Genomic DNA, 13,447 nt, shown 5'->3' with positions numbered 1-13,447 from the left:
CACGGGGTAGTGGGGGGTTTTTGTCAGAGTCAGGTTGATGGTTGGACTCGATGATCTGACAGGTCCCTTCCAACTGAGGCAATTCTAGGACTCTATGAAGTTCTACCGGGCAGAACGATACATCCTCCGAGCAAAAGCCATTAAAAAGTCCTAAAAGCAGTACACAAAAAAGCGGAAGCTGGACCAACATCCAAAATCAACTGGAAACGCATTAAAAATGTAATCGCGATGGTGATACAAAGAGGAGATGAACATGCAGTGAAAACTGTGGAGTGGGACTGAAGAACGTGCTATTTCACTTCCGCCACTGGCACGGAATTGCTATGGGATCTTCCTCACGTCAGCCACCACGCGCGGGGTTACATTAGCTACAAAATAAAAATCAGTATCTCTTGACTTTAATCGGTAATAAAACTCTTAATATTTGAAACTACTTAGGCTTGGCGCTCGGATTGTGTTCCTCAGATTTTTCTCCATAGGAGACGCTCAAATACTTCCAGAATCCAGCAGAAAACCTGTAACAGAAATCTACGGAGGTTTACCCTTAGAGAGATTCTTTTTTTACCCAGATTTTATTAAAAAGAACTGCCAGTACGGTTTCAACATTGCTATGCCAGCAAATAGCTCTGAGTTTACAGGGGCAGCATTTCTTTACTGGGAATAAAAATGGAAAGAAATTTCTGTTCCTCTCTTCCAAGGGGGAACTCATTCTACTCTGAAGACTGTTCTTGAAGCCATAAAGACGCAGCTGTGACTGACACACACACAAAAATGTGTTGATAAAAACATGGACGAAAAAAAAGAAACCCACACCTTTCAACACGCGGCGCAGCCCGATGCAATACAGCTCAAACTCCAGTAACAACTGTTTATCTTCGGAAAAACTGGACAAAACTGCGCTATTTTCAAATGCCACAGCTCAGCGCTCCGTGCGCGACCCTCCTTGAGTCAGCCAGCTGATGAGCCACCTCGCTCCCCAAACTGTGCTGTACGCTCACGCTCACGCTGCTTTTAGGACCAGGATCGTTGTTGTGGGGTCACAGCGACCGCCTGGAAATTCTGGAGCAGGACGAGAAATTGCCTTTTCCTGCTGCCGCGATCCACAGCCTACAACCCTGAAGCTGAAATGACGGACAGGCTCCCCGGATGGCAGTGCCAGTACCCCAAGGACCGTCGTGTGCCATTGTCCCAAAACAAACCAGCAGAGATCTTCAACATTCCTCCCTGCGGGAGACGTCAAGACGAAGCAAGTTTTAGAAATAATTACAGAAACGTGGTTCCCGACAAAAACATAGCGTGCGAAAAGGCCACGGCAGTCACAGTGACACCCCGAAGCGCCGGCTCAACGCCAAGAAGTTAAATGTGTCACAAAAGTACAGTGATAAAGCACTAACAGCAGGGCAGGGAAAGGACTGGGACAACTTTTTTATTTTTTAAAAGCAGATTATCGCAGCAAGCCGTACTTCGTGGCCAACACAATGATGTTATAAATGACCAGCAGCCCACCAGAAGTTTAGGCTTCACCCAGGTGTCACCAACCCCGTCCTCTGCCCTGCACATCTAGACAAATGCCAGCAGATACACAGACAACGATTAAAATGTCATTAGTTATTTAAGCGTAAAATGACATTTCTCCACACCACTAGAAGCGCTAAAAAAGGCTATTGCACACTCGTGCTCTTTATACAGGGTCATCGCTCTCTCAGCTGGAAATCCAAATTATTATTATTAAGGTTGCAACAGCATGGATGGCTAGCAGCTTTCCTGTCTCTTCCCCCGAGATTTTTACAGTTGTTGGGCCTTGTATCCTTGGACGCTGGGAATCAGAATGGAAGGTTTAGAAAAGATTTAAAATTCTGATAGGATAAAGGCTGTGTCTCAGCCACCAGAGAAGCTGAATATGGAAAAATGGTACATTAACTACATTTCTTGGCTTGTGATTTTGCAATGTTGTCCTGGTTTGGGTGACATAGGACTAATTTGTCTTCTAGTGCCTAGGAAAACACTTTTAGAAGACTCTAGTGTCTGAATTTGTGAAAATATTTACTCCATAGCCAGCTCTGTTGTGCGGGTTTTGAGGTCTCAGTGTTTTCGAGCTCGCCAGGTGCGGGGATGAGGAGGAGCGAGACCCGGGCACTTGACCCAAGTCGGCCAACAGGACTATTTCATACCATGAACATCACATTCAATATAAATTGGAAATTTGCTGAGAAGCTCTTTCTCTCTCTTCCTTGAGAGAGCTCCTTGCCCTGGTGCCGGAGCCCTGAGCCCTTCCCTTCCTCCCGCGGCCGCAGCGCTCGCAGGGTCCCACATGGGCTGTCCCTGCGGGCAGTGCACGGCTTCTGCTGATGGAATGGGCTGGGGATAATCCTTGTGTATTTTATATTGGTATCTGGATCAATGTTGGTTCTTTAGTATTATTAATGTCAATTATCTAGCCTTATTCTATCAATCAACTCTGTTTACATTTCAGCTCTCAGGTTTCCTTGTTTTTTTCCCCAATTCCCCTTCCCAGGTGGGAAGATGGAATCCAGTGATAGAATAATTGTCTAAACGACAATAAATTGCTGTGGGTTTCTCAAACCGTAACAGTGAGCTAAAGAGAAACAAATCACAGCAGTCACACTGATGAATCCGGCCAAATCAGTCACCAAGCAGGCCTGGGCTTCAGATAGCGACGAGAGACACAAGGCGTGAGACCAGCAGTCGGCATGGGCAGAATGGTGTAGAGCACCATGGAGCGAATCACAGAATCATGGAATGGTGGGGGTTGGAAGGGCCCTCTGGAGATCACCCAGGTCCACCCCTGCCAGAGCAGGGTCACCCACAGCAGGTGGCACAGGAACGCATCCAGGTGGGTTTGGGATGTCTCCAGAGACGGAGACTCCACCACCTCTCTGGGCAGCCTGTGCCAGGGCTCTGCCACCCTCACAGCAAAGAAGTTCCTCCTCATGTTGAGATGGAACTTCCCATGTTCAAGTTTGTGCCTGTTACCCCTTGTCCTGTCACTGGGCACCACTGAAAAAAGACTGGCCCCGTCCTTGGCCCATTGCTGTCAGAGAAGAGCCATGAAGAGAGCGGCCGTATCTACCGCCAGAAGGACTCAAGACACAGCAGAACGTACCATCCACTAGCGCAACAGATGCAGCGTGCCACAGTGGATTTATGGCCCACCAGCCAGCGTTGCTGCAGTCATGAAAAGAGCTCAGGACTTCGGCACGTCACGCATTCCCCCGGAGCCATCATCATCTCACCCTGGCAGGAGTTCACTCGCCGCTCGCCCGCATTGCAAATGTTTGAGAACATCCCCGACGAAAGGAGTGCGAATACCAGCACCCCGGCCATAACAAGGCCAGGGCTGAGGGAAGGAACATCACCTTCAGGGAGCGGGGCTATTTTGGTCCTAACGTCCCACCGCTGCACCAAGACCAGTGCAGATGGTATGTCTGAGCTTGTCCCGGTCCACTGCTGGAGGGTCCTAACAGCCTTTCTTTATCAAAATTGTCTTTAAGCCTTGCGGGCGGATTGCTCCAGGATTATCTTTCAGTCTTATCGCTACGCACCTTTAAAAATCCAGTTTTGAAGCTACATCAGAGTTCACAATGTTTTGTTTTGTACTCGTTTGCAGTTCAGAAGCTTATCATTCATTTAATCCAGAAAAAATAAAGGAATCAATTGAAGGGGATTTCCACGTGAGTTAACTGAAGACTGTGCACATCAAGCAAGCCAGGAGGACCTAGGCTGGTGACGAGTAAAGGTCCATCTTCAGAAAAAAACGCCTTTCAAGGAGGCACACATAAATGACGCTGACCATAAAATACAGCCCGTGGAGATACTCTTCTCCAGGAGGCCCTGACACACAAATACAGATAACAGTGAAAAAAAAAAACCAAAAAGGAATCCACATGATGGGATTTCTCAGTTCATTTCAGAGAATCAAGTTCACTAGAACTTTCTGCAGCCTCAGAGATTTTTTGTAAGGGGAGGGAAGAGTCAATACTTGCCAATAGATGTGCTTGGGTTTTGCTGCTGCAAATAGGCCGGGGCTCTGGCCGTGCCAGTCTGGTTGCATCATATAACTCTCACCAAAATCCCTTTGAGGTAGGTTATGTTCTTCAGAGGAGAACGGCTCTGGAATCTTGCTGATACGCCATGCCATTTGCTTCATTCTAAGCAAGCGTCTTCTTGAGATTTATTTTGAAGTATGACTCTCTTTTGGCAGTTATTTGCCATACTAGGCAAAACTATTTAGCGTAAGAGAAGCATAAAGGAAGGTGATGAGCTCCGTCAAAAAACCCTCCCTTCTGAGCTTTCAAAAAAGAACCTTCACGCTGTCTGCAGCGTTTTTACACCATTAGCCTACGTGCTGCATGTGAGAAACAAATGCTAAATGTGGTGCCTTACGCCAAGTGGCATGGTGAATAGGTATGCCATACAATATTCCTGTCGTTACTAAACGAATCTCTATTGTATCCAGGAAGCTAGTCGAGGTCTTATATGGCTTTTATTAATAGAACTGTGATCTCTGCGGAATGCAAGTTGAGAAAATGCCTCGTGCCTATCTTCCCTACCTAACAACTGTTGCTGAGTGACATTATCAATTGCAACTCGTTAGAATAAAATAATAGGAAAACTTCGCTCTAGTCGTTCGCTACAGTTCAAAATGTAATCAGGCTTTCCAAACAGCGGATCGCTAACAGTGAAACACCGCATTATTTCCTATTTATGAGTTGTACTTAATGGACCGGCTTCGTGGGTCCACGCAGGCAGTGCTCAGTGTACAAGAAAAAGAAGGAAACAGAAGGCTCCATGCTATTTGCAAGTCACACAATCCTGAAAGGAGACAGGGACTCCAGCCTTGAACTACCACAGTCCCATGGATAGCTTAATTTAGGGTAACTAGGAATAACCAGTGTACTGAGCATTCCTGCCATGCCTGGCCAAGGCAGATACTGCAAAGAGGGGTGGCTTAGCACTTGCTATATTCATTCAAATGTAGACTTTTTTTTTTTTTTAAACATAGAAGAAATCATGGCATATTCACTTCCCCAGTTCTGCAAAAAAAGTACGATATATTTTGAGAAGCTAGACTCAAATACTACACATACAAATTCTCCTTTTAAGTAGCTTCCCAGTATTACTTTAAAATAGTATAGTTATGCGTAAAGTGATAGTCTATGAAAATTTTTGCAAAAACAGTTTGACGTAATCAAAACCCAGGATACTAAAGAAAAAGCATTTTATGCTGTCAGAACTACTTAGCTTGTGCATCAGACCCCAGGTACCTGTACAAGTGCCTGGCTAGTTGTTTGTTGTACATGCCGTGTGGCAGGGGGTTGGAACTAGATGATCCGTAAGGTCCCTTCCAACCCAAACCATGCTATGATTCTATGATTATTAACTTCTGCATAATGATTCTTTCATAAGAAAGTTCCTCTATACACTATTCTGAGCCGGAAGGAGAAGGTGGTGACAGTCACTGAGTATTTTTGCCTTATAACCAGTTTACGAATGGGAACTGCACCTCCTTCTAGCAAATCACCTGTATTATTGAAGTATGGACTCTTCCATACAAACCAAGCTCTGACCAGTATTTGTCAGCAGAGTTTCTACCTTACAGACCCAAAACACCTGACAACGAGTTAACTCTTAAGCTTTGAGACGCACTTACACTTTGAAACAACTTCATACCACAGCGCTATACCTCATCCTAAAGCAATCGAACGAAAAAACTCAGCTGAAACTCCAACACAGCGCTTGTATATGAGAGAGCCCTTTGATGATGTGACCAGCTTCTGGTATAGTAGGAAGAGTCTAAAGGTTGCTTTTGATCCTCCAGTTTGTATCCAGCAACAGCTGAGTTATTAACTCCTCACAGCTCTGGAGACACAGCAAGAGAAGAAGTCTCCCTGTGCAGATCACCGTCACTGCAGATAGCCTGCTAAGGAGCTAATTATACCCAAAGTTCATTTGCAATTTAGTTCATTTTTGTAGGTCAGTTTGTAGGGCACAGAACTTCAAAATGGAATATACATATACGTGCTACGACTTTTTCCACAAAGAAAGAAATGAATAAAATGTTGACTTTTGTGAATTTTCTAGCGTAACGGATAAATATGTGCTCACTCCAACACAATAAGAAGAGAAAAGCTGCGTCCCGTGACCCGTTCACCACCCAGCTACGGTCCCTGACTGCAAACCACTTAGCTCTAAACATCTAATCAGCGCCTTTCAATTCAATGGGGCAAGTATGTGTATATCAGTGTTTACAAAGTCAGTGCCAAAGTTAAAAATAATCCAGTAAACGGGACCTTTATAACAGAATGGATCCATTTTCCATTTAATTCTTTTACAGTAGTAATACCCCTGACTTCACTGAAAAAAGAATTCAATTCTCATAGTTTATTAGAGATGTGGGTCTTTAATCCACTTTAAACAAACGTAAAAGCCTGCAGAGTTCTGCCCTGCATTTGGTGCCCTTTCATTTTTTTAAGACTGTGGATGATAAAATATTATATTTATTTTTATAAAATCAGCAGATGACACTAAACTGCAGGTGCTGCAACTGCTCAGAGGGAAACATTTCAAACCAGACTTGAGTAAAATGGAGAAATCGTCTGATACCAAGAGCATGAAGTTAGCTGAAGGCCAGTACAAAGTATTACACTTAGAGAGGAAAAAGCAAATGCAAACTACAGTGACTCCCTTTTAACATGGGGTTTATAGTAGGCTACAGACTGTTTCCTTAATACTTTAATCTAGGGGGGGGAAAAAAGGGGAAAAAAAAAAAAAAAAGGCATCATTCCAGGAGGTATTACATAGGGTATCGTGTATATGGCACATGACGTAACCGTTCCACTTTTATACAACCAACAGTTCCAGCAGTTGCACTAATAAAGTCTCAGCTGGAGCACTCTTTAGCGTGGGGAATTAGGCATTAATAAAGATGTCTACGAACTGGCACAAGTCCGAAGGAGAGCAGCTCCAGTAATCCCAGCTCTAAAAAACAAGACGCAGGAGGAGAGACTAAGTTAAATCCTTTGGGGTTTTTTTTGTTTGTTTGTTTGTTTGTTTTAATTCTAGAAAAGACAAAAACAGTAGAGGTAGGAAGATGCATGCTAATAGTCTTTAAAGTGATTACTTTTCACACCTGGAGACAAACAGATAAATACCTCAATCATATTTTACGTATTTAGTTTGCAGAAATAAAGATTTAGGTAGGTCTTTGGGGGAGCGGGAAACATTCTAGTGAGGAGAACAGCAAAAATTGCAATTGGTTGCACAAGGACACTGCAGAAATCACTATTACTAAGCATTTTAAAAACAGGTTGGCCAAACATCTGCCAGACAACCCACGTATATTTGATCCTAGCCTCCAGGTTACCTCTCAAGGTGCCTTTCAGCTTTACAGAAGAAAAGTTTTACTCAGACTTCCCCCCCGTAAACAAATTAATGTGACTTACAATCAGTAGAGATTTTATATGCACTTTTCTGGTCGTGGCTGGTGCTGGACACTGATCTTAAATTTCAGTGCCACATTACGCAGGGTAATAATTTCTAATTACTGGGACGCTCTCCCTATCCAGCTGTTCACATACATATGAGATCCACGGGATGGATTTCACGCAGTAGATGGCTGACTATCCATGCTGGGGAGAAAATTTTCCTGCAACATTAAGGAACAAAATATGGCAACAAGACCACAGCAGGCAGATGACACAGGTAAAGCTGTCTGCTGGTATTGAACAAAGAACAAGCCACAGAACAAAGCCCGCCGTGAAATGTGTGGTCCCTGGGCCTCAAATCCTGTACTGACCAATACAACTTCAGTTTCATCAAAGGAGCTCCACCAAGAACTACTGCTCGGTACTGAAAATGTCCTCAATTATACAGGCTTTGTAAAGGAAAGGCTTATTTTAACTCAACAGCTCAACTCTGTACACATAAAATAATGCCTGCGCCCCGTAGCACGTTATTTCCAAAGGGTTGTTTCTTCTTCAAAACTCAGGCGCTCTATCCTAGCCAAGCCACTACAGCAGCAAAAAGTGATTTCGTGGTGTTACAAGCAAACTGAAAATACCAGCAGTAACAGAATTTTAAGAGCGTGTAATCAAGTTAAAACTAGAAGATGAAAACCAACATTTCCTCTCATTAGAATTACTTCTTGAAACTAAGCTTCAATTAGGCAATGACAGGCTATTTTTCTGGTTTGGGTTCCTTTTTTTTCTGCTGAGGCTTCTCTGTTGCTTAATGAAAAACACAGAGCAGGATCGCTAATTAGGAGGATACTCGGTATTTAATTTTATCATTTAATGTTACAAGCTGTAGCTTCACATTACATCTTCTAGATGCTACTCTGAAGAGGGTATTTCGCCGCATGGTATTGTATAAAGGCGACTGAGGCAGCGCTGTACTGTGTTTCACAAACACCAACAAAGCAAACCCCACGACAGGGTGGGAGACGGGACGGTATCACACCCCCTTCCACAGCATTAGAACAAAGGTAGAGAAAAGATGAGATAAAACAGTCATTTTGAGGAGCCTTTTTTGCATCCCAACGAGCAAGGATTGGTCCTGTTAATCACGACAAATGGCTGCATTTGCAGGTTGTGTAACATCGGCTGAACGCGTGCTTAGGACTGTCCCAATCCAGACCAAACACTGGGAATCGGGCAGTGAAAAATCAGGACACACCGGTGTCGGGTTGTAAAAAGTACAGTTTAAGCACAAAATAGTTGCATCAGCTATTTTCCTTTAATAAACCAAGCAGAAAACCAGAAACTCTACCATATGTTTGAGCCTTTAAATCAATATAAATATATGCTACCTGAGCAAAACACTAACCTGCACGAGCGGTAGATTTTCATCTTTTACATGGGCCAGATACTAGAACGCTGAATTATTTCGATATACTAGCTCAGACGAATGACCAAACTAAAGAAACATGGATTCAGCAACAGGTGACATTGTAGAGACTATTTTACTTTCCAACCTGACGCAGGTTATTCCTGTCCCTCTGGTTTTTCCCAGTCTTTTCCCTTCCTTGCTCAGATTCTGTGTCAGTCTTCCCAGAACGAGCTAGCCAGCAGTTTTTGACAAAAAAAACCCCCTTGATTTCAAGTGAGGGCTCCCACGCTCGCTGCGAGTATTTCTGCCAGCGGGACGGAGGGTCCTTCCCATCCTACTGTAGTCAATACACACACACACACCCCCACACCCCCCTGTATCTGTGTACACACACACACATCTGTATCTGTGCACACACACATCTATATCTGTACACACACACACCCCTGTATCTGTGTACACACACACACATCTGTATCCGTACACACACACCCCCCTGTATCTGTGTACACACACACACACCTGTATCTGTACACACACACACACATCTGTATCTGTACACACACACACACATCTGTATCTGTACACACACACACACAAATTGATGTGATTAACGTACTCAGAGGTAAAAACCCCGGGTTTCAGACCTTTCTCTCTAAATTGTTCCGAGAACACAAGATATAAATCCACCTCAGGTAAATCAAGCTGATTCCTGCTCTAGGATGTAAGCCGCTCTCTCTGGTTTGCAAATTTAAATACACGCACACAAAACGTCCGACTTTTGTCCCAACATCAAAGACTGAAAAGATCTTTAAGATCATCATATTGGGGTTATTTCTTCTTGGTGACGGTACCTAGGGACGAGTGGTGAAGGCGGTAAGAGGCAAGACGAGTCCTCCTGTTCCATCGCCTAACTCAAACGCTATGTCATCCCAGAATCCAAGGAACAACCACCAAAGACAAGGGAGGCAGCAGGGATCCCAAGTTGAGCCAAACCATGGCTCAGTCACACACTAGGACACCACAATGGAGAAGAGAAAAGGAACTGAGTGGGAATGTTACTGGCTCACCACAGACGAGCTTGGGGCGGCGGTAGTGCCCGGCTCTGCCACAGTTCTGCCAGAGCAAACAGAAAACAGGAATTTTCACAAGAGCTTTTGACCCAGTAAAACTCAATGGGTTTCCACACAGATGCCCAGAAGCTCACCCTGACCAGCGTTAGGCTTCCCGATATCTGCCAAGACACTAATTCAAAGTACAGAAGGACAGTATCTTCTCAAATAAACTATTATAAGGAAATTTTAACTTAAGAAATAATGCTCAGAAATATTTGGACTATTTTCACTAAAGCGTTGTAAAATAATCATGTGCCAAGCGTGGAAAATTTCAACCACAAATGTGTAAGCTGGGGAACCTCAGAAGCAATTTGGAAAACCGTCTTAGATTGGGAAGTATTTTTCAATCTTAAATACAGCCATCTTAAGTATAGGCCTCTCTCCTAACAGGGCATTGGCTGTAATATTTCAGTTTTATTCTGAATTTAATAACCTAAAAAAAAAAAAAAAAAAAAAAAAAAAAAAGCTTAACCAATCTATCACCACTACTTCAAATAATTTTTGTTTAAAAACCCCAGTGAGAACTACAGTAAAAAAAAAAAAAACACATTCACACATATCATTTGACATACTGAATATAAATGAGGCTAACATAAATAATTACCTGGCAAAAATAATTACCAGTAAGAACAAACCCCCCACACAGCAGTGATAAGATAGTAAATACAAACATACCTTGTCCTTGAGGAACTCCGTAAAATTCAGCAGCTATCCTTGCTGCCTCCTTGCGGTTTCCTTTCACAATGTAGAAATGGCTAAGGATGGCGAGGCTGATCTTCACAAAAAGTTTAAAACAAAAAAGGGAAAGTATAGTAAAGTAGACATTGGATAGCTGCTGGGCAAAAGGGCGACTTTCTTCTATGACAGTCATTGCTGCGGCGAAATCTCTCTCGGTGTTTGGGTCGGGCTCTCAAATGTGTTGATAAGATCATATGGCTCCAGCCACGCACTCTTGGGAACAACTGGTCCTGAGGAAAGAAAATATCAGCTGGTCATGATGCTTGCTGCTCAAAATATGACGATTATTTATACTGTACATAGTATTGAGTTCACTACCGCTCCTGCTAGCCTGGTGATATTCCAGTGGGACGGAATATAACAGCCACAGGTCCCAAGACCCTGGATTGTACTTGTTCCACTCAAAAGGTCTGTTTCATTCCAAATTCTGCATTTCTAATTCATTTATTTAGCCTATTAACACATGTTTAAAAATCCACTGTCAAAAGTATTATTACCAAGAATTACAAGTTCATGTACTGACCCAGGTAACTCAGGTAATCAATTTTTGCTAAACTAAGTTCTCCTGCTTCTAAGTACTTCATTTTATGTTAGACTACTATATGTTTTCTGACAAAACTAGAACCACGTCAGTAAATACTTGAAATACACATTAATAAAGAAACAGGGATTCAATACCCACCGGCTTTGACAGTCTCTTATTATTTTGTTCAGGCTGAATGAAAATATCTGGTATACGTGGCTCACAGCATTACACAAAAAGAGCAGACTATAAAAATCAAACTCCTGGATATTTTTAGAAATAAGATCTCGGAGCACCCAAAATTAAATTAATTAAAATGCAATTAAAATTAAATCAATGCAATGGCAAATATACAACATGGAAAATTTATGCTTATCATACACGTTTCATTGTGCTGCATCATGTTATTTTAAACCTATGACACAACCGGCTTTATTTCCTGGCCGGTTTTAGAAAGGGGAATCTAAATTCCTCAGAGTTTTTAAGAATGAATTTGCTTATATACCATAAAGATATTACTCATGGTCATCAGCAGTTAGGCACAAATTGTTCCATTAGTGTGAGTAACTGCTGAGTATATAATGGTGTCACAACACGATACAAACGGAGGAGCTGCAGGACAGAACGGGATCCCAAAGTAAGCTATAACCCTAAAATAAAGAACCGCAGCAGCATAGGAAAGGGTCCTGGCCTAAACTTTTACATTTCCTTTTAAATAAAAGAAATAGTGTCTTTAAGTCTAGTTTAAAAATACCCACAGTAATCTTAAACTGAAACACTCCTTTCTATTCTACGCTGGATTCTCTCGTTTGATGGCCAGAAAAAAAGCATTTTAGAATGTTGGCAACCGTCCCTCGGGACCAGAGGGCACGAGCCAAAGGCCCCCGCAGCTGCAGATCCCCGGACTCCAACGAAGAGCACAGCAGACATCAAGGATACGATCCAAAATCCCATTTCTGAAAGGAAAGTGGCAACATAAAGCACCTCTTATCATCTGGCTCCAGGAGTAATGCATTAGAGTAAGAAACTATAATATTTTCTGGAAACTACATTCAAATAAACTTATAGAAATGAAGAAAAGACAATGATAAAAGGAAATGTGCTTGGAAATAAGCATCAAGATTTTTTAACAGAGAGGAACTGAATTGTGCTTATCTTGAGAGAAACAGACGTTCAGTCTTTTTTCTTTGAAAAAAAATTAATCCGCATAAAAGTCAAAACAGTAACTAGAAAAAGCAATTAAAAGGCAGTTTACCCTGTAAACTAGATTAGTCTGTGAAAAAATATATGCATTTTCTCCTAAATTTCATTTATAGACATTTTCTCATCCAGCCAGAATAGGAACTGCTCTCCTCATACCATAGTTAGAAGCAGGAGTGAGTACTTAAAATGCCAAATGAAAATCCCTTTTTATATTTGGCACATTGTTATCTGACACTGCATTGAGGTGTCATGTTTTCCATAGGGATAAATAGGCATTATGTTCTGAGCCACCACTGCCAATTTCCGTTTCAATCATTAATAGAAATGGTATTTTCCTTAGTAACATATCCAGTGTTGGAATGTCTTGCTTCTTCCATCTTTCTACTAGTATTATTAAGCTTAACTCCATCAGTCCACGGAACTACCCAGCCATCCTAAGTACCTGTGTTGCAAATGTACCGTGAAGAATAAGGAAGATTCATAATTATCTCATGGAAAACATTTTTCTTCTTCAGAGTGTTTTACCTGACACCTTTTTTTCCCTGACTCCGCATTACGTGATGCAGTAGCTGTGCTTTCTCATCCAGACTTCTCCCATGTTTTATTAATTAGCAAAATAGTCTTTCTTTACAGAGGTGAAAACCCAAACAGCCATTACTATCAGTAACAGCTGGAGTTAACAGCAGCGCTCAGACTCAATCTTCGCCTTACAGTTCTGTTTCCTGCTTCTTACAACTGCAGTAGGTAAATCACCGCAAAGAAATTTCTCAGTTTTTAGGTTGTCTTCTTCAGGTTGAACTTTTCTGTAAAGGCTCAACAAAAACAACAAAAACCTTTTCAAAAATCAGGCTGTGGGTGCATAGAATATTTTGTTAAGTGATCTTTAAAAAACCCTCATTGATAAAACTTATGTTTTAGAAATAACGTGAAAATAGAGCAGAAGGGTTATTCCTGTATCAAAGCTTGCCTTTTGTCCTCTCAAAAGTTTCCCTTCTTAGCGATAAACTACGTAAAAATGAAA

At 42.2% G+C, this 13,447-nt stretch overlaps 1 protein-coding gene across 5 annotated transcripts in view; it reads right to left on the bottom strand.

The window, feature by feature from the left end:
• ASB5 (ankyrin repeat and SOCS box containing 5) overlaps positions 1-13,447 on the bottom strand; it is a 44,452-nt gene that overhangs the window by 19,710 nt on the left and 11,295 nt on the right. For 2 of the 5 annotated variants that reach the window (XM_063337116.1, XM_063337118.1), the window contains exons 5-6: positions 11,982-12,179; positions 10,638-10,930 (exon numbers count right to left, since the gene is read on the bottom strand). In XM_063337116.1, the coding sequence (XP_063193186.1) occupies positions 10,638-10,833 (196 nt within the window). In that variant the 5' untranslated portion in view covers positions 10,834-10,930; positions 11,982-12,179. Of the gene's footprint in view, positions 1-10,637; positions 10,931-11,382; positions 11,924-11,981; positions 12,180-13,447 lie in introns of those variants that run through there. The other 3 variants (XM_063337119.1, XM_063337117.1, XM_063337124.1) reach the window with 3 other exon arrangements.

The sequence above is a fragment of the Chroicocephalus ridibundus genome, chromosome 5, assembly GCF_963924245.1.
Source record: "Chroicocephalus ridibundus chromosome 5, bChrRid1.1, whole genome shotgun sequence".
Taxonomy (NCBI): Eukaryota; Metazoa; Chordata; class Aves; order Charadriiformes; family Laridae; genus Chroicocephalus; species Chroicocephalus ridibundus.
Note: the sequence above shows the minus strand (reverse complement) of the source record. Positions and strands in the feature narration are given on the sequence as shown.